The sequence below is a fragment of the Schistocerca gregaria genome, chromosome 2, assembly GCF_023897955.1.
Source record: "Schistocerca gregaria isolate iqSchGreg1 chromosome 2, iqSchGreg1.2, whole genome shotgun sequence".
NCBI lineage: Eukaryota > Metazoa > Arthropoda > Insecta > Orthoptera > Acrididae > Schistocerca > Schistocerca gregaria.
In genome coordinates, this window is record NC_064921.1 from 19110949 (window position 1) to 19131666 (window position 20718).

Sequence of the window (20718 nt, forward strand, 5' to 3'; positions counted from 1 at the left end):
CCTTCTTGCGACCTCGTTTTAATACATCTACATCTACATGACTACTGTGCAATTCACATTTAAGTGCTTGGCAGAGGGTTCATCGAACCACAATCATACTATCTCTCTACTATTCCACTCCTGAACAGCGAGCGGGAAAAACGAACACCTAAACCTTTCTGTTCGAGCTCTGATTTCTCTTATTTTATTTTGATGATCATTCCTACCTATGTAGGTTGGGCTCAACAAAATATTTTCGCATTCGGAAGAGAAAGTTGGTGACTGAAATTTCGTAAAAAGGTCTCGCCGCGACGAAAAACGTCTATGCTGTAATGACTTCCATCCCAACTCGTGTATCATATCTGCCACACTCTCTCCCCTATAACGTGATAATACAAAACGAGCTACCCTTTTTTGCACCCTTTCGATGTCCTCCGTCAATCCCACCTGGTACGGATCCCACACCGCGCAGCAATATTCTAACAGAGGACGAACGAGTGTAGTGTAAGCTGTCTCTTTAGTGGACTTGTTGCATATTCTAAGTGTCCTGCCAATGAAACGCAACCTTTGGCTCCCCTTCCCGACAATATTATCTATGTGGTCCTTCCAACTGAAGTTGTTCGTAATTTTAACACCCAGGTACTTAGTTGAATTGACAGCCTTGAGAATTGTACTATTTATCGAGTAATCGAATTCCAACGGATTTCTTTTGGAACTCATGTGGATCATCTCACACTTTTCGTTATTTAGCGTCAACTGCCACCTGATACACCATACAGAAATCTTTTCTAAATCGCTTTGCAACTGATACTGGTCTTCGGATGACCTTACTAAACGGTAAATTACAGCATCATCTGCGAACAATATAAGAGAACTGCTCAGATTGGCACCCATGTCATTTATATAGATCAGGAACAGCAGAGGTCCCAGGACGCTTTCCTGGGGGACACCTGATATCACTTCAGTTTTACTCGATGATTTGCCGTCTATTACTACCAACTGCGACCTTCCTGACAGGAAATCACGAATCCAGTCGCACAACTGAGACGATACCCCATAGCTCCGCAGCTTGATTAGAAGTCGCATGTGAGGAACGGTGTCAAAAGCTTTCCGAAAATCTAGAAATACGGAATCAACTTGAGATCCCCTGTCGATAGCGGCCATTACTTCGTGCGAATAAAGAGCTAGCTGCGTTGCACAAGAGCGATGTTTTCTGAAGCCATGCTGATTACGTGTCAATAGATCGTTCCCTTCGAGGTGATTCATAATGTTTGCATATAGTATATGCTCCAAAACCCTACTGCAAACCGACGTCAATGATATAGGTCTGTAGTTAAATGGATTACTCCTACTACCCTTCTTGAACACTGGTGCGACCTGCGCAATTTTCCAATCTGTAGGTACAGATCTATCGGTGAGCGAGCGGTTGTATATGAGTGCTAAGTAGGGAGCTATAGTATCAGCGTAATCTGAAAGGAACCGATTCGGTATACAATCTGGACCTGAAGACTTGCCTGTATCAAGCGATTTGAGTTGCTTCGCAACCCCTAAGGTATCTACTTCTAAGAAACTCATACTATCAGATGTTCGTGTTTCAAATTCTGGAATATTCCATTCGTCTTCACTGGTGAAGGAATTTCGGAAAACTGCGTTCAATAACTCCGCTTTAGCGGCACAGTCGTCGGTAACAGTACCATCGGCACTGCGCAACGAAGGTATTGACTGCGTCTTGCCGCTTGTGTACTTTACATACGACTAGAATTTCTTCGGATTTTCTACCAAATTTCGAGACAATGTTTCGTTGTGGAACCTATTAAAGGCATCTCGCATCGAAGTACGTGCCAAATTTCGCGCGTCTGTAAATTTTAGCCCATCTTCGGGATTTCGCGTTCTTCTGAACTTCGCATGCTTTTTCCGTTGCCTCTGCAACAGCGTTCGGACCTTTTTTGTGTACCACGGGTGATCCGTTCCATCTCTTGCCAATTTATGAGGTATGAATATCTCAATTGCTGTTGCTACTATATCTTTGAATTTGAGCCACTTCTCGTCTAAATTCGCATAGTCAGTTCGGAAGGAATGGAAATTGTCTTTTAGGAAGGCTTCTAGTGTCACTTTATCCGCTTTTTTAAATAAAATTATTTTGCGTTTGTTTCTGATGGATTTGGAAGAAACTGTATTGAACTTAGCTACAACGACCTTGTGATCACTAATCGCTGTATCAGTCATGATGCTCTCTATCAGCTCTGGATTGTTTGTGGCTAAGAGGTCAAGTGTGTTTTCGCAACCATTTACAATTCGCGTGGGTTTGTGGACTAACTGCTCGAAATAATTTTCGGAGAAAGCATTTAGGACAATCTCGGACGACGTTTTCTGCCTACCACCGGTTTTGAACAAGTATTTTTGCCAACATACCGAGGGTAGGTTGAAGTCCCCACCAACTATAACCGTATGAGTGGGGTATTTATTTGTTACGAGACTCAAACTTTCTCTGAACTGTTCTGCAACTGTATCATCGGAGTCGGGGGGTCGGTAGAAGGAGCCAATTATTAACTTAATTCGGCTGTTAAGTATAACCTCCACCCATACCAATTCGCACGGAGTATCTACTTCGACTTCATTACAAGATAAATCACTACATACAGACACAAACACTCCACCACCAATTCTGCCTAATCTATCTTTCCTGAACACCGTCTGAGACTTCGTAAAAATTTCTGCAGAACTTATTTCAGGCTTTAGCCAGATTTCTGTAGCTATAACGATATCAGCTTCTGTGCTTTCTATTAGTGCTTGAAGCTCAGGGACTTTTCCAGGGCAACTACAACAATTTACAACTATAATTCCGACTGTTCCTTGATCCAAGCACGTCCTGTAATTGCCATGCACCCTTTGACATTGCAGCCCACCCCGTACTTTCCCTCGTGGGAGCAGGCATAATACTTTGCTTTTTGAACTCCGAACAATAACAAACAGAAATAATAGATTGAAGGATACAAAGAAACAGTCAGACTCATGGGTGTGGATCCAATTCATCACTAGAAGACTAAACAAGAGGGTAACATTACGAAAGCAATGAATACGCTGGTTAGTATACAATATTTGTATAGATCTGAAGATGAAAAAGCGCAGATCTGCACAGTGCCCGCATCTGCACTTTAGTTTCTGTCTTAATGAGCATAATTTTTAGTTTCTTCTGAATTTTCAAATGGATTGGTTATTACGTGGTTCAGAATAATTAGTTGATAGTGTTTCTTACGGCTTCCATTCGCACCAACATTTTTCTACATTTTCGTGCAATTCATGGAATTCTACTTGAATGATCACAAGACTGCACATAGATGCAACCGATTTTGAGGTGCAAAGTCTCTGTTATCTTACTTTTCGTGACAGGTGGACAAAGTTGATTTCCAAAGACTTTTTATTGTACTAAAATAATCTTTTGTCACAAGGTAACAAGGAAAGTGCTTTATTCGTATGTATTTTGTGGGAAACTGTAATCGTGAAGGAATATTACACACCTGAACGTTTGACACAACTGGTAGGAGAAAAGGCTGCATATTAACCAAACCACACGCCTTCTCTCCGTACCCTGCTATGACATGAGGACGGAAATCCGCTTCCATAAGTCTACAGAGCTGTTCCTAGCACAGCTGAGAATTGACAATATCGTCGCAAACATTTGTCAGAACTGTGACAGTACAATCACTTTCGCGTATGCTACTGAATTGACTAGATAAATGTACTTGATATTTATTCCCTTTCCATTTGAATGACTCGCGATATATAATCCTCGTGTAATGTAAGACACTGAGACAGAAAATTCAATTTTATGGCTAAGGAAAAGCTATTCTTCACATAAGTGACAACTTTTATTATCTTTCACGATGCATTATGAGGCTGAGCGGCCAACACCAAGATGGGAGTGCGGTGCTGGCAGCAGTGTGTAAATATCCCTGTGGTACCGACCATGCCTTATGTCGCAACGTTTTAAGGAGTCGTCAGTTCTAACTGTGGTAGGGCCAGCGTGTGCGAGCTTTTTATTCTGATTTATTTTGTGGGGCTGCGAATTTCCAGAAAAAATTCTGTAACGTAATCAGGAGAAAACCAAAGCCTCTTGATAGCTCGACACAGTAAGCTGAGTAAATGGTCATAGATCTGTGGCTTTCTTACTGCCAAGCTGCTTCACAATACCAGCCTCTCTGAAGAAATTCGAATCGACCATCAACGATACGAAATGCAATATTGCTCTTCCCTTAAGACTCACATGCCAGAATGATAATTATGAAGGAATCGAACCTCTTGGTTACTACAGGGCCTGTATGCTAAATTTCTACAGTAGCAGTTAGGAACTCTCTGCAGACATTTGCTAGCGACAGCTCTAGCAACTTTCTTTTTCTCTGGGTAGCTTCAAATATGGGCGATTTTGTTTCCCGTTTAGGTCAGGCATATTGCATACAGAAGTGGAAGAGAGTGCGACACTAATTTCTACAATCCTTATGCATTGCTTACACACAGAAATTACTGTTATAGTGTACATTTGGAGCCCAATGAATGAATTGCATATTTTCCGGTGAGAAAGAGCCCTGGTAAACAGTCTTCGCTACATTAGGTTACTTAAACTGGTGTCACTCAGAGTCAGAATTCATGGTCAGCGACTAAGTGTAAGGACAATGAGTCGGATGCGGGTTTTTCAGTTGTGAAATACTTCCCTACATAATAGAAGCGAATATTAAATTTGAACTAATATTGTGAAAAATTTGAACTGAGGTAGGTTAGAATAAAAATTTTTCTGTTTAATGCAAAGGAAAACAATTGATTTTCTAAAACATTCTCTGTCATACGGAACTTGAAACAGGTCACGTCGACCGAATCATATGGAACAACTGACAGCAACGTATATCGGAAGGCAGTAAGATCCCTTGGCTTTTGGTTTGGTAGTATTCGACAGCCGTTTCTAGACGCAAGTAAATGAAGAATAGCAGCGCGTTTTTGTTATCAAGTAACGTCTTCATATATTACTTTAGTTTTAATGTAATTGCTCATGTTTGATACTAATATGAAAAGGATTCTGTAGACAGGGAAAGAACCTGCTCTTGGGCAACTACTTCTATAATGACCAAAAGGCCTTAAATGATCTTAAAGCGCATGTGTTCCAGCAGCGGTATGAAGAAAATGATAATAATAATGGCGGTAATAATCGAATTATCCGGTAACTTCACACTTCACAGTGGATTTTCTCGAACTAAGTAATTTCCTTAATTAGTGAAATTTTCAAAATGGCTTCATCGATGCTATGATGCCTAGAAAAGTTTTTACATCCTTCTGACATGAGAATAGCACAATCTCCACTTCAGAAGCTTGCTGCTACTTAACCATTTAATAGACTCGCATTTTTTCCACCGTGACTAATTTTGTAAGCTAAGCACATCATCCGTTACAGCACACTCCTGGGGCTTGGAAATGTGGCCACAGTAGTCTGGTGGAACGAACTGTCACAAGCGCAATGCGTGGATTCAGGCATTTACTTTTAAGAGAGACAACCAGATATACGTTACCTCTGGTAACCTCAAGAGAAAGACGTTATAATCCAGAATCCGCAGTAAACATCACGTTCCTTCATTACCAACTGCGCAGCGCCAGTCTACGTTGGGAAATGACATAGGTGGAGGTCATGGTAAACAGAAGTACTGTCGCCAGTAAACTTACTTACATTAGAAAATTTTATTTCATTTGATGAAGCGATAGCCATTTAAAGGAACAGGGCTCTTATTTTACTTGAACTTGATTGAACTAAGGACGTTGAAAAATTTGATGCTGGACTGTGATTTGAATTTGTATCTCCTCTTTCGAGGATCTGAATCTCTCGGAACAGTATAGTTCAATCATTTCGTTCCTCTTTCCAAGACTTCAATCTTCTCTAGGTCTCCTCCAAAAGTGAATATGTGGGTCCGAATCCTGACCCAGTACGAAAATATTTATAATTTCATTTCAAGCCCTATCACGCGCACACCGGCCTGCTAGTGAAAATTAATGTGCATTTTTAATGTCTGTTCATGTGTTGCCAACAATTTTAGGTCAAACACGCACACATCTTGCTGTTAGTGAGTAAGCAATTGATACTTAAGCTATATTCGTGGACGATGAAGTAGAACGATAGGAGTGTGGTTCGATTGTCGCCCAGGCACAAAAATTTGTATCCTTATTTTAGATTCAAACAGCTAGCAGTTGGTAAGAAAAAAGAATACGTAACATTTGATTTTACTTGGTTAACAATCAGATTACGTGTGGGTTCGTATCTCCATCACAGAACTTCACATCATGCACTTCATCTTTAAATGCATGCACTGTTTGTTGCTTCTGAATGGAAGTTCATCAGACATCTTTCGTGGTTAGTTGACAGGGATGAAAGGGTCTTGATAGTAGTCCCGGTTTATTACAAAAACTGTCGTCTTTTATTTTCAAGTTTTTTTACTGATATTGGCGAAAATTTCGGTAATTCATGATTCTTCACGGATAGTCAGTAGTATGATACGATTAGATTAGATTAGATTAATACTTGTGCCATAGATCATGAATACAACATTTCGCAATGATGTGGAACATGTCATTCTAATGAAAGATTTCCTTACATACCAGTATACAATTTCTTTACAACAATCCTTTACCCTCTCTCTCATTCTTTTCTATTTTCATCTCTCTCTCTCCCTCTCCTGTCTCTCTCTCTCTCTCTCTCTCTCTCTCTCTCTCTCTCTCTCTCTCTCTCTCTCTCACACACACACACACACACTCACACACACACACACACACAAACACACACACACACACACATTCTCTTTTTGTTTTTATTTCCTTGGTGTTTTCGACTATCGGTGAGGCACGAATACGTCCGTGAATTACTTTCTTAGTTTTGAGTACAGTTACGAAATAAATATAAAAACAACTATGAGAGTAACTGATTAATGATGCTTCGTTTGCAGTCAGTTCTGAGTATTATTAGTAACTACGCTCAAGTCCCTAAACCTAGTTACAGAAATGCGAATCAGACGCTTTATGTATTCGAAGCCGTAGCAGCCGCGTCTTTGAGACGCCAGCTATGGTCACTTCCAAGCCCGCTGTAAGATCACATCGGTTCGTTTTCTTCCTGCTGGTACTGTAACTGAGATTTGGCAACAAGGCAAGGTATGTTTGGCAACTCTGTATCGATGAGTTACTTCCTGGTGTACAAGGACTTAAGCCTCAAAGTTCACTTGATTTTTCCTGTTATTTCCATTGATTAATCTGAGTTATTATCGCTTGAGGTGTAACAAAAGATTGAAAATTTACGGTTTTCAGCCCAGGAAAAGTCGTCGCACGTGGGAATCGCAATTAATCTCGTCCCTTAAAACGCGGTTTACGAGTTTTAGCCACCATTGGCCTCGTTTTAGGAAATCACAGCACATAACTCTTCGCTAGCTCTGTGTGCATGTGCTGGCCTGTGAAAAAGCGTCTGTTATGGTCGCAGCTCCAGTCTTGCAGACTGCAACGTTTTTACCCCTTCTGTGAAAGAGCTATAAGCAGTCAGATCAAACATCGATAAGGAAATTGCAAGAAAATATTTTCAGCTCATAGTGCAATGGTGAAAAACTTACAATGCTGCACAACAGGTTACGCCTCTTTCGCTGCTGATAAGCAAATTATGGGTTTCTAGGATTACATAACTTTATTTATGTTGAGTATGACACAGTATACCAATTACACAAACGAAAGCTACATGTGAGTAGCATTTTACTAACTCGTGCCGATAGAGGCACGCTTGTGTACCGATACTCAGTTTTATAAAAACAGACTTTCGCCGTTGGGTTATCGTGGGTAGTTTTATTTCATTTCTCATAATACAGTCCACAATTTTCGTAAGGTTTCTTTTAATGTTGTTAAAACAATACAAACCTGAGAGAGAAATTAATCATCAACGATATGTGCGACTTCTCTGATGTTATCTGTAACAGTCTGACAATGCGCATGCAGTTTATTGATTACATGCATGTAGAAAACTTCTTCTGAGTTAAAGCTGACAAACAAGGTTTGAAGAAGAATAAAATGCCACTACCAGACGACAGCTAATGTAGAAAATACTTTTCTGACTATTTTGGCACGATGCGCTCTCACTATACATAATACAAACGCTTCGAGATGCATCTGCTGCCTGGCCGTCTATTAAAACTGAAAAGAACAGAATGTCGCAGAAGTTAGCCCTTTTACCACATGCGGCTATTTTGGGTTAAGAAGTGAAGGGAATTATGTTCAAAGTTCCATCAATTTGATAATTTCAGCAGACAGCAGATTGCGTTTTAAAAAATGTAACATAACTCGCGACGTCTTATCTACGTTGCGTGACGCTTACCGTTATGCTGCTAGCTGTCATGTAGCTGTTGCAGCTCCAGAAGTCGACAACAGTTGTCCAGAACGTCCGGAGTCCACAGTGAGATAAAGCATATGGCCGGATCTATACTTGTGTGAGACAGGCAGTTGCAGCTTTTCCTTGCACTGCACGACGTTTCCAACAAACAGATAGTGCAACAGAGTAGCTCAAATGGAAAGAAACACTTCCTATTTAAATTTCTGCATCCTACACTGTTGGCGGTTCTGTGTAGGTGGCAGTTACGTGATTTTGCTTCGGTGATTACAAAATAGAGTCGATTGCATGCACTCGGTAGCCGAGGCAGCTAGTTCAAGGTGATTCGATCAACCAAGTAAATGAATGTACTGAACATGCTCCAAACCACTACGGAGAGCCCGTGTGTCAGAATTCTCACCGACTGTGCCGCAACGGTATTATGATAGAAAAATGAGCCTCAGAAAAGAGTATTTGGTGGTCTGTTGGAACGATGATACGTTTGTATGATGGTGGTCTGGGTTTGATGCCAACTTCTGCCGATGATTTATAGTATTGGGAGACAGATTCTATTCTCTTCTGGCTACGACATGGGAAGAAGGTATAATGGCATTGTGGTCTGAAATTCACATTAAACATGATATTCCTCCTCTACCAAGTAGACCTTAGATTGAATGACAATAAAGTCAGGAGTTATTTATTTCTAGTGGCGAAACAAACGCTATGTAGGGTCGCAGGACACTTACTCCATCTTTTATTTGAGCTACTACATGTTGATAAAATTGGTTCTGAACTTGGAATGCAATTCAGACCGCCCTTAATGCGGAATTTGATCCCTTCGTGACAATACAGCTCGACTACTATTTGTTGTTTGTTCAAAACTGCAGATTCCTCGACATCTCCACATATTGCGCGTGAATGGGTTCGAGTTCTGTCCCGGTACTAAAGTTTTCATTATGTAATTTCAAACTCTAGCATGAGAACACCTATCTGCTGGTGGATAATAATTTTGATTTTTAATGAATTTTCATATTTAACATTCGTTTTCTATAGAAGATAACAGCGATAGGTGCCTGGTTGGTGTCCTGGGAAGAAAAAAATTAATATTTGGTGTCGTCATTTCAGTTAAAACATCTAGCTACTGACGAGGAAATCCGAAGCGTCACAGTTGATTGTGCTTCGATAACAATCCGATTAGGTTCTGGGTTCGAATCCCTGTCCAACACAAAGTTTTACCTCACGGAATTTCTAGTAAGTTACTTGTGAAGGAGCAATATTTAACATCTCTCGTAGTTCGTTAACAGAGACAATAGATGCAGGGTAGGAAGTCAAGTCCTTTAAAAATGTTTGCGATATGTAATTTAAAGGTGATATTTGCTAACTGATACTGTCTAAAATCAAGGCATGTCACTTTCTGTGTGGTTAGTCAGGAATGACTGTTAGTTTCCGTCAGTCACGAAATCCTAGTCTGCATGACCAGGGTTTGAATCCATGTGCAGAACGAGGCGGTTCGTCGTGTCATTTGAATTTCATACATACTCTCAATTAGCTGCTAGTGAATAATGTAAATTTTTAATGTCATTTTGTGTTAAATAACAAGTACGATGTGTTACTTTGAAGAGGAAATCAAGAATACGACCAACGTACTACGTACATTACCTATCTGATGCAATAATGAGAGTGGTAACATTTCACGTATGTCATTTATTGCAATAAATGTGAGCTTACAAGCCTTATGGTCAGTCTTATCGGTGATAAGGTTTTCCCTGATATTTGTAGAATCGCGGTATTACTTTATATCTTGAGTTATTGCGATACAAATCAGAGTTTTTTAGTGGTGACTTGTTGGAACCATTTTCAATAGTCAAACGACTGTACCAAGGAACGATTAGAGGACCTGCTAGACAGCTGCGCTATGTGGGTTGCATGTGAATCAGGCGAAATGCAAATCAAGTCGTTCGGATACTTTTGAGCATGACTGTACCTAAGGAATGGCTTCTGCTGCGAGCCAGCTAATACGTGCAGAGATGAAGCCCTCTCTCTATTGTCGTCCTATATCGTTCAGTCTTAGTTAATACTTGAACTATGTGAAACTGATCTGTTTATTGTCAACTTCAGTGCATTATTGTCGGAACAGTATTTCATTCGTAATCGGCTGTTATACTCTCATTGTACAGCTATAAGGACACAATACACTTCGTCGCACTTAACCAACAAGAAATATACAACAAGAGACTATATTCCACGAAACACATCTCAGGTTGTACGCTTGCGAGAATGTGTCTAAAGGGAATGCAGTGCATACGGCTATTTAGTGTGTTTGTGTGTGTATGTGTGTGTGTGTATGTGTGTGTGTGTGTGTGTGTGTGTCGGTGTGTGTTATGAAAGAGAGAGAAAGAGAGAGAGAGAGAGAGAGAGAGAGAGAGAGAGAGATGGCGTGGCAACAGTGTGATCCATAATTTAGATAATGAAAAACTGCACCAGTTACGTATTTTTCGTGGTCAGCATAACGCTTTTGGAGAGTTGTTCTCACTGTACAGTGCTCGAGACAATGAAAATAAATTTTTGGAACGTTCCGTGCAAAGCATAATAGAATACTTAACTATGCAATTTTCCATTACTTAAATTGATAAAATTTAAAGCCTCTATGGGGTGGAAGATTTATCTGATGTCATAGAAGAAGAAACAGGAGTCGATTTGAAAGAGATACGGGAGCCAGTATTAGAATCAAAATTTAAGTGTGCTTGGAGGACTTACGACCAAATAAGGCAGAAGGGATCGATAACATTCCTTCAGAATTTCTAAAATCATTAGGGGAAATGGCAACAAAACGATTTTTAAACTTGGTGTGTGGCTTGTAAGTGACTGGCAGTCTCATCGGCACAATTTCAAAGACCGCAAGAGGTGACAAGTGTGATATTATAGGACATTAAGCTTAACGGCTCATGCGTCCAAGTTGCTGACAAAAATAATATACAGAGGAATGGGAAAGAAAATTGAGGATGTGTTAGATGACGTTCAATTTGGATTTAGGAAACGTAAAGGCACCAGAGAGGCAATACTGACGTAGCGGTTGATAATGGAAGCAAGACTAAAGAAAAATCAAGACACGTGCATAGGATTTGTCGACGTAGAAAAAGCGTTCGACAATGTCGAATGGTGCAAGCTGTTGGAAATAAGCTATAGGGAGAGACGGGTAATATACATTATGTACAAAAATCAAGAGGGAATAATAAGAGTGGACGACCAAGAACGAAGTGGTCAGATTAAAAAGGGTGTAACACAGGGATGTAGTTTTTTGCCTCTACTGTTTGACCTGTATATCGAAGAAGCAATGATGGAAATAAAAGACAGCTTCAGGAGTGGAATTAAAATTTAAGGTGAAAAGGGGTCATGATACGGTTCACTAATGACATTGCTATCCTGAGAGAAAGTTAAGAAGAATTACATGATCTGCTGAATGGAATATACAGTGTAATGAGTACAGAATGTAGATTGAGAGTAAATCGAAGAAAGACGAAAGTAATGAGGAGTAGCAGAAATGAACACAGCGAGAAACTTAACATCTGGATTTGATGGTCAGGTAGCAAGATAACCAATGACGGTCGTAGCAAGGAGGACATCAAAAGCAGGCTAGCACTGGCAAAAAGGGCATTCCTTGCCAAGAGAAGTGTATTAGTAACAAACATAGGCCTTAATTTGAGGATGATATTTTTGAGGAAATACTTTTGGAGCACAACATTGTATGGTAGTGAAGCATGGACTGTGGGAAAACCGGAACAGAAAAGAATCGAAGCATATGAGATGTGTGCTACAGACGAATGTTGAAAATTAGGTGGACTGATAAGGTAAGGAGTGAGGAGGTACTGTGCAGAATCGGAGAGGAAAGGAAAATGCGGAAAACACTAACAAGGAGAAGGGACGGAATGACAGGACATCTGTTAAGACATCAGGGACTTCCATGGTGTTACAGGGACGTGTAGAGGGCAAAAACTGTTGAGGAGGGTAGAGATTGGAATACATGCAGCAGATTAATGAGGACATAGGTTGCAAGTGCTGCTAGGAGATGAAGAGGTTGGCAGAGGAGATGAAATCGTGGCGGGCCGCATCAAACTGATGACTAGGAAAAAAATTAAGTCATCAATATTTATGTCTGTAAGAGGTTCTGCTCTGCTGCAAATTACTGAAGAAAAAAACGCTTCTTGTGGTAGAGAAAGGGGAACAGATATACCTGTAAACATTCCTAAAAGCCTGCACCACGGGCTTAAGCTACGAACCTTTGAAACGCAACTATTTTGCAGTTTAATTCAGTTCATTATAAATTTTCACATTTCCATTACGAAGTAAAAATCGTTATTTAGTTTTCGCAAACGTGCCTAAAGCATGAGACATTAGGAACCATTTCAGGCGGATCACTGACATATAGTGTAAAAATGTTAATGACAACTTAACGACAAAATGATAAACCAAGTTCCACGCCTGTGAGCATTCTAGAGCAGACTCACCGTCCTCGCCTGTCTTGGCGGCGACTGCTGGGCTCCTGGGGCCTGCGCCCGCTCCGTTGTACGCCTGCACGTGCACCGAGTATTCAGTGAACTTCCGCAGGCTGTCGAGCAGTCCTTGCAGCTGCGTTCCAGGGATTACTTCGAACGTTTTGTAATGGAATTCGTCAGATGAGTTACTCTCTCTGTAACCAACATGGTACCCTAGGATTTCTCCATTCTGAAATTTTTGCTCCGGTGGCTGAAAAAGAAAACCGTTATCTCGTTAATCTGCAGGATCGTGTGATCACTTAAAGACTGCGGAAACAGAAACACTACCCTGTTGCACATTCGAAACAACTTACTTCTAATGGACGGTTTTAGAAACCCATGTATCTTCATTAATGTACATAAGTGTGCCAGAGAAATCTTAACACAATTAGAATATTGTTCTAACAATATTTTTGTGCACTTTAGTCATTGTAAGATGATCCAGTTACCAAAGTAGTGTGAATTACTTCCAGAAAAGACATGCAATTTACAGTCACCATTATGGTGAATTTTCCATTGTCAGAAACCCCAACCACTGTTTAAATATAGAATAAAAATCATCCATCGTCAATACTGGTCGAAGAATTCCGGCATCTCTGTTCATCCGACGGCCATGTCGAAGAGGGCTGGGGAGCCGTCAGAGTTTCAGAGGACTCTCTTGCCTTTAGGGTGAGAAACTTCCGATTAAGGGCCGAACGCTCAGCAACGATCAGCGGCATGAGGACACAGAAGGCAATGAATATCACTGCGTTAACGACAATATATGTTTATCCGCAGGGCAAGTGCCGTGTAATAGAGAAAGTGTTATGATGATCTCTCGATTGGAAAAAGATTCCGGATTAGTTCCCTATTCGGTTTCCGGGAGGTGAATGCCAAAGAGAGGCTGACCATGAGATTGAATAAGAAAACGAAAGGGTAACATACTATTTGTCAGGACGACGAAGGTCAGATGTGTGAACGTGGTAGGGAAGCTAAAAAATCTGAGAAACCAAACGCAAAAGCTCGGTCTACACATAATGGTGAATTGGGAAAACTTAAGAAATTCTGGTCAGACAAGTATAGGGTAACAGCAATAGCAGAAGAATATGGTCTGATGTGTGTGGGATTCATAATGAACACGAAAAGAATGAGTTACTGAGAAAAGATCTATGCCAGGATTACTCTGACGAGAATTGACAATAAAACAGCGTCAACAATAAAAGAATTGGTACACAAGCTGACATCGCTAGCAGAAGATGAGGCAACAGAGAACGCATATGACGATACTGGGTTCGTAATTCAGTATGAAAAGGAGATGATAAACCAATAACCATGCAATACTGGAATGCGGCAGTAGGAGAACGAATAGATGAAATATTTTTCGGAGAATATGGGCATTATAGTACAGGAGAAGGGCTAAACTACTTTGTCAATAAAATTTTAGCTAGAAACAGCGAATATACTGTTCAAAAAACATAATGGGAAAAGGCCCATGGATAGGCAAAGATACCTACTGGATTACGTCATGCTCAGGCAGAGATTCCAAAACTTGATTTTAGATCGTATTGTGTACCCAGGAGCAGACGTGAACTCGGATCATAACTTAGTAATGCTGAAGCATAGACCAATCTTTAAGACAATAGCGCGGAAGAATCAATGTGGCAAAAAGTGGAATACAGTGGTATTTAAGAAAGACGCGTTGCGTGTGGAGTTCTCTAGGGCTGTAGATGCTGTGATAATGAATTCCGTAGTAGGCACCTCAGCTGAAGTACGCCCTCGGTAGCTGAGTGGTCATCGCGACAGAATGTCAATCCTAAGGGCTCGGGTTAGATTCCCGGCTGGATCGGAGATTTTCTCCGCTCAGGGACTGGGTGTTGTCTTAATCATCATCATCATTTCATCCACATCGAAGCGCAAGTTGCCGAAGTGGCGTCAAATCGAAAGACTAGCACCCGGCGAACGGTCTACCCGACGGGAGGCCATAGTAACACGACATTTACGTTTACCTCACCTGAAAACGAATGGACCTAGATAAAAGGACAATCCCATACAAAGCTGAAAAAATTACAGCATTAAAAAGAAGTTGTGGGACATAAATGAAAGTTGCCAGCCGTGTTTCTATGTTTGAAGATGATGTCCATTCAGGTTTCGCGCTAGTAATACCACTATGGGGATGCAAACTTGCTTTGCTTTGAATACACACTGTAATGTTCGTGAGCGTTAGCTACCTTTGAAATTGGACGTGTTGATGTTGGTTAAAAACTTCTTTAAGGCGACAAAAACGCCATTATCACTGAGTTTGAATGAGGTCGTGTAATAAGACTATGGAAAGATGCAGGTTTCTTTTCGATATTGCAGAAAGACGTGGCTGGAATGTAGCTACCGTCCATCACTGTTGGCAGCGGTGATCACGAGGTCTCAAGACGACCGGTCTCCTTACGGCCAAGTGGCGCTACAGAGAGGGAAGACCATCGTGTTCGGCGTGTGGCTCCGGCGCATTGTACTGCATCTGCTGCAGCAGTTTGAGCAGCAGTTGGCACCACACTGACACCACTAACTGTTACAAAATGGTTAATTCAAGGATAGCTACAGGCCAGACAGTCTGTAGTGTGCTTTCAACTGACGCCAAACCACCGCCATTTGCGACTTCTGTGTTGTAACGGGAGAACTAACTGGCAGATTAAATGAAGGTCCATTTCTCACCTTACACGAGAGTTTTTATACATCATTACGGGAAGGTAAATAGGACACCTCAGTTTGGCTAAAATGAGCAGATTTGCATATAAGTATGTATTGCAAAGGGATGACACTCAATCGACGATGCTGCATGTCAATGAGCAAAAGGTGAAACAGTCAGCTAGAGGAAACGTTTTGTTTGAAAGCAGGTGCGAGCAGGCGCGAGGGACACAACATGGGCAGTACAACGGAAAGCTCTTAAGGGACGTCCTGCAGCGAAAGTCAACGAACGGGCTCCAGGTTTCTCAGGCGGGAGAGAAAGTAGCGGGCCATCGGACATGGAAAGAAGCTTTAGAAAACTGCATCTCGGAATTTCCAAATTGATACGAACAAACAAGTGATAGAGTTGATCACATGAACAGGACGTGGTACGCTCATGCTGTACGCATGTAACTTTTAGGTGTCTGGAGTAGGCACAAAATGTCCGATTGGTGGAAACGAACTAGGAAGAAGTAAAGTGCCGAGATTTCGATGTAGTTAAATGGTAGGGCCTTTGCAATTGGCAGACAGAGTTCCCAATTGGTTGGAAAAAGTCATGACGTGGAGCACGAAAGGACCCAGGTGGGGGAGGTTTGCTACCAGAAAGACAAGACCAAAAATTTCGAGGACCTCTCCTCTGAACTGGCGTCAAATGCAGGATGGGGTGCATAACGCTCTGTACAATGCAGAGGAGAAATTTGTGTGAACACTGCGTTCACTGCGGCTAACATTCAGTTAGATATTAGCTGTAGCGTCGTTGAGCTCCAACTATGGAGAAACGAACCAGCCACTCTATTAATTGTTCTGGCAAGAACTGAGAGAGAATTGTAATATGCACGCTGCTCCAGCCATGCGCGTGCACGTCGCCATACCCCAAGACTAGGGGCGAGTGCATGTTTTCTCGCCTCACGAGAATCAAAGGAGAGTCTCTGCTGACAAAATCAGCAAAGATTTTGATTAGCTTTTATAGCAAGTTCAGAGGACGAGAGGAGCCATGCAGATGACAGCTCATCACAGCTAAGGTAAATACCGCAATCAGAGGTTTAACTTGTTGGTTCACCAGCTTGCGACCACTGTGAACTCGATCAGCCTTAGGTAATCTTTTGTTCAGTTTGTCACAAAACTAAGCATCTTCCGTAGACTTGATTGTTATCCTAAACATCACCGAACTTAGAACCGAATTCGGATGATTTATTGTAATATTGGCCAATTTCATGACATAGTCTTTAGAGTTATTTCACTTACTCAGGACTAGATACGTTATCTTGACAACTGTTCGCACATTTTCACGTTGGAAACTGTAAAAATTCGTATATTTCTATGAAAAACCTTCAGCATTATAAACCAATTTGTTTACAGCTTAAACACCATTGTGCTCTGTCATAGAATACGGGTCCCCTCCTTACCCCAGTTATTTACTCTATATATGTTAATGGACTCGAAGAGTGTTTATGCTGACCTCTGAAGAAAGAGAAAAGGCGTGAAGTGTCAGAAGTTTTCCGATGAAAGCTGATTGTGCCTCAGTGCCACTGATGGCCGTGTGTTGGTTAGAACGAGACCAGTTGTGAGCCTACAACCAACCTGTCTGTGTGCCACACACACTGGAGCTACTCCTGGAGCTGTGGTACAGGGTGCGACTTAGTATGACACAGGAACACTCTGATTGTTATCCCACACACCCTGACTGAAAATCTGTACGTCAGTCTGGTGATACGAACTGATGTGTTGCTATTCGCTGTCAGCATTCGAGAGTCTGTTTTCCTGTAGGATAACGCTGGCAGACAAGCTGCTGTTGTAACAGCACATGTTCTACAGAGTGTGGATAACGCTGGCAGACAAGCTGCTGTTGTAACAGCACATGTTCTACAGAGTGTGGACATGTTGCCTTGGCCTGCTCTATCACAAATCTCTCTACAGTCGAGAATATGTGGTCTATCATTGGACGGAAACTCCAGCGTCATCCACAAACAGTACTAAACGTCCCTGAGTTGACTGATAGTGCCACAAATATGGAACTCCATCCCACAAACTGATATCTGGCGCCTGTACAACACAAGACATGTAAGTTTGCTTGCTATCATTCATTCCGGCGGTTATTAATGTACCAGCATTTCACATTTGCAATGTATTGTTTTGTTTCTCACATTACTCTGTGATATTTCAATATTAATCAATTAATTAATATTCAATATTAATCAATTAATTAATATTACCTAGACAAATACATTCCTAAAAATTCATTACTCTATATTAATTATTTTTTCAGTGATAAGATACGCTGCTGACACTGCTGTCCTCATCAAAGTGAAGAAGAATTACAGGTTCTGTTGAATGAAATTAACAGTCTAATGAGTGCAGAATATGTATTCAGAGTAAACTGCAGAAAGTCGGAAGTAATGAGGAATAGCAGAAATGAGAATAGCGGTAAAACGGATATGAAAAGTAGACAAAGGTATCGAATTTTGCTACCGTAGAAGCAAAATAACAGAAGACGGATGGAGCAAACACAACTTAAAAAGCAGGCTAAAAATGCAAAAAGACATTCTTAGAAAACAGAAACCTACTACTATCAAACACGGATCTTAATTTGAAGATTAATGTGACGAAGACATTCCTGACAATACAAAATTCGAGCACATCACTGTATTGTACTGTATCATCGACAATGAGAAAACCGTAAAAGAAGAGAATCGAAACATTTGAGATGTGGTGCTACAGAAAACTGCTAGAAGTGAAGTACAGTGATAAGGAAGGAGGAGGTTGTTCGCAAAATCGGGAAATAAAGAACGTGTGGAGAAAAACGTACAAGGCGAGAGGAAATTTCTTGAGACTTTAGGGACAGGGTAAAAAGAGTAGGGGAAGACAAATATTCGAAAACATCCAACAAATAATTAAGGACGGAGGACGCAAGTGCTGGTCGAGATATGGAGGCTGGTGGACAAGTGAAGAATTCTTGGCGAGACACATCAAACTCACGCGTTATGGCTTTTAAAAAATAAAAAGTTTGCTATTTATCTTGTGAGATATTATAAGCGAAAGTAAATTTCTCCCTACTACTCGATGTTTATTTATCACTGGGCTCACGTATCCATGTCTATAGTGTCATTGTAGTTACTTTACTTTAAGTAACTTGCCTATATGAGTACAAACTATGAATATCACTTCTCAGAAGAATATAATACCCATATCTTTGATAACTGCAAAATGACCGAAACAGAGTACCATCACTTGTAGGAGAGTGTATAGCAGAGGTATGGACGTTTGCATAACCCATAGAGAGAAGTCAAGTCGAAGGAGTAAACCGTTCAGTGAACGAAAACAAACTTTTTTTGTATTTCCCTACTGCTGGATGTGGCACAATATAATTATATACCTTATAAAAATGAGAAACTAAAAATTGATAACTTGCTTTATTATCCTCCTGCTGAAAGGAAAGAGCCCTGGCTCGAGCTCCCGTCCATCACACACTTCTAATCTGCGAAGATGATGATGAGATCTGGTTCGACCATAATGACTTCCACAGCCACAAAGCTACACTGTTTGCTCTAAGGCATTCGAATTCTATCATTTGGTAAATGAAGGCCAGAAGTGCAAAGGAAGACTACACGTTTGGTTGGTGATCGAACCTTAAAGCTGCAATAATATACGCACTGTTTATTTACGGCAAATTCATTGTCAGGCCTTCCGTTAATTTTATTCTGAAAAAATTTTTAGCACTCTTCAAGGATGCAGACTCGTCCTGACATCATTACTGCCATTCCCTTGGGCTGAGTTTGAAAACCAGTATCTGAAAAATCAAGAAATGCAAGAAAGCCCATCTCATCTACATTGGTAGAAATTTTTCGCCTTCGTTTCTATGTTAGAGGTAAATGAATCTCGAAAGCCAACACGGCTAGACAGACTCGTAGATGGCAAATCGAGATAGATTTTGTCACGTAAAACAAATATAGGCACAAGTCACATTACCCGTGCCGTTTGCACAATGAACAAAACGGCACCCATATCTTCTATTACTGTTGTCCACGTTAATCAAGCGACTCTGAGTATAAGCACTGAAAACAGCTCTCATGATATCCAGTGAAAGGTATTTGCGTCTGACATAGAAAATAAAGATACGGATTTCTTTGTCGTTACGACTTTTTTCTTACAAGTGGTTCATTCGAGCCGTGGCCTGCTAATCCAGAAATACTCACTTTGAACACTAATATTAAATTCCAGTTCAAGAGCAGAGGCGTAACAAAGGCAATCTTATGTTTTTGTCGTGGTTCATTGGCGCTTTTGTAGCAACAAATATCTGTTCATCCGAAACGTTTTGCCTGAAACGTACCTTCCACGTAACGAGAAGACTCTCTGAACTTTTCGTCCTAACTTTCACATCTCTTGGTGGAGATTCAGGGGGCTCTTCGTATGTGGTTACTGAGAGGACCTTGGTCGCGTTGGACGTTCCAATGGAGTTGCTAGCGAGAGCTCTGAAGTGGTAAGCGTGGGCGGGCAGAAGACCCGCCACGGCGACGTTTTGCTGGTCTCCTTGCACCAGCACCTGGGCAACATTCCAATGCCATGTAACTGCCAACAGACACACAAACTGGAAGAAATTACACAACAGCATCAGTCACGGTCAGATTGCGCAAAATCTTCAGACTACAAACCACGGCAACGCTCCAGAGACTACGTACCTGAAGTATTTTTGTATTGCACGACGTAGTGCGTGATTCGACTGTTTCCGTCGTACGGTGGTTCCCAGGCCAAGCTAACACTGCGGCTGCTGTAGTTTGAAACGTGGAAATTGACTGGAGTTTCCGGTGGCTCTTGAACTACCAGCAGGATTTCCGATCTGTCTGAACCATATTCGTTAGCAGCAATGCAAACAAAACGTGCTGTATCTGTTCTCTGTAAGCGTTCGAATTCAAGTTTTGCTGCCATTCCATTCGGTAATGCGATCTCATTTGCAGTAACTCGTTCGTGAAGAGTGGCATCAAAACGGTGGCCATTTTGAAACCAGTTTATGCTGACAGGTTTGTCCCCGTCTACTGTGCAGTCGAGAGTCGCTGAACTTCCCTTTATCGCTGTTATATTTTGAAAGGGTCTGTGGAATCTTGCTGGCACTGAAAATGAAGTCAAACATATCGTTACTGCATAAAT

At 41.2% G+C, this 20718-nt stretch overlaps 1 protein-coding gene across 1 annotated transcript in view; it reads right to left on the bottom strand.

The window, feature by feature from the left end:
- The window catches only part of LOC126334107 (Down syndrome cell adhesion molecule-like protein 1 homolog), a 102957-nt gene extending 82458 nt beyond the window's left edge, over window positions 1-20499 (bottom strand). The window contains exons 1-3 of the mRNA XM_049996798.1: window positions 20253-20499; window positions 19904-20142; window positions 12856-13093 (exon numbers count right to left, since the gene is read on the bottom strand). Of these exons, the coding sequence (XP_049852755.1) occupies window positions 12856-13093; window positions 19904-20142; window positions 20253-20499 (724 nt within the window). The remainder of the gene's footprint in view (window positions 1-12855; window positions 13094-19903; window positions 20143-20252) is intronic.
- Between the last annotated feature and the right edge of the window lie 219 nt (window positions 20500-20718).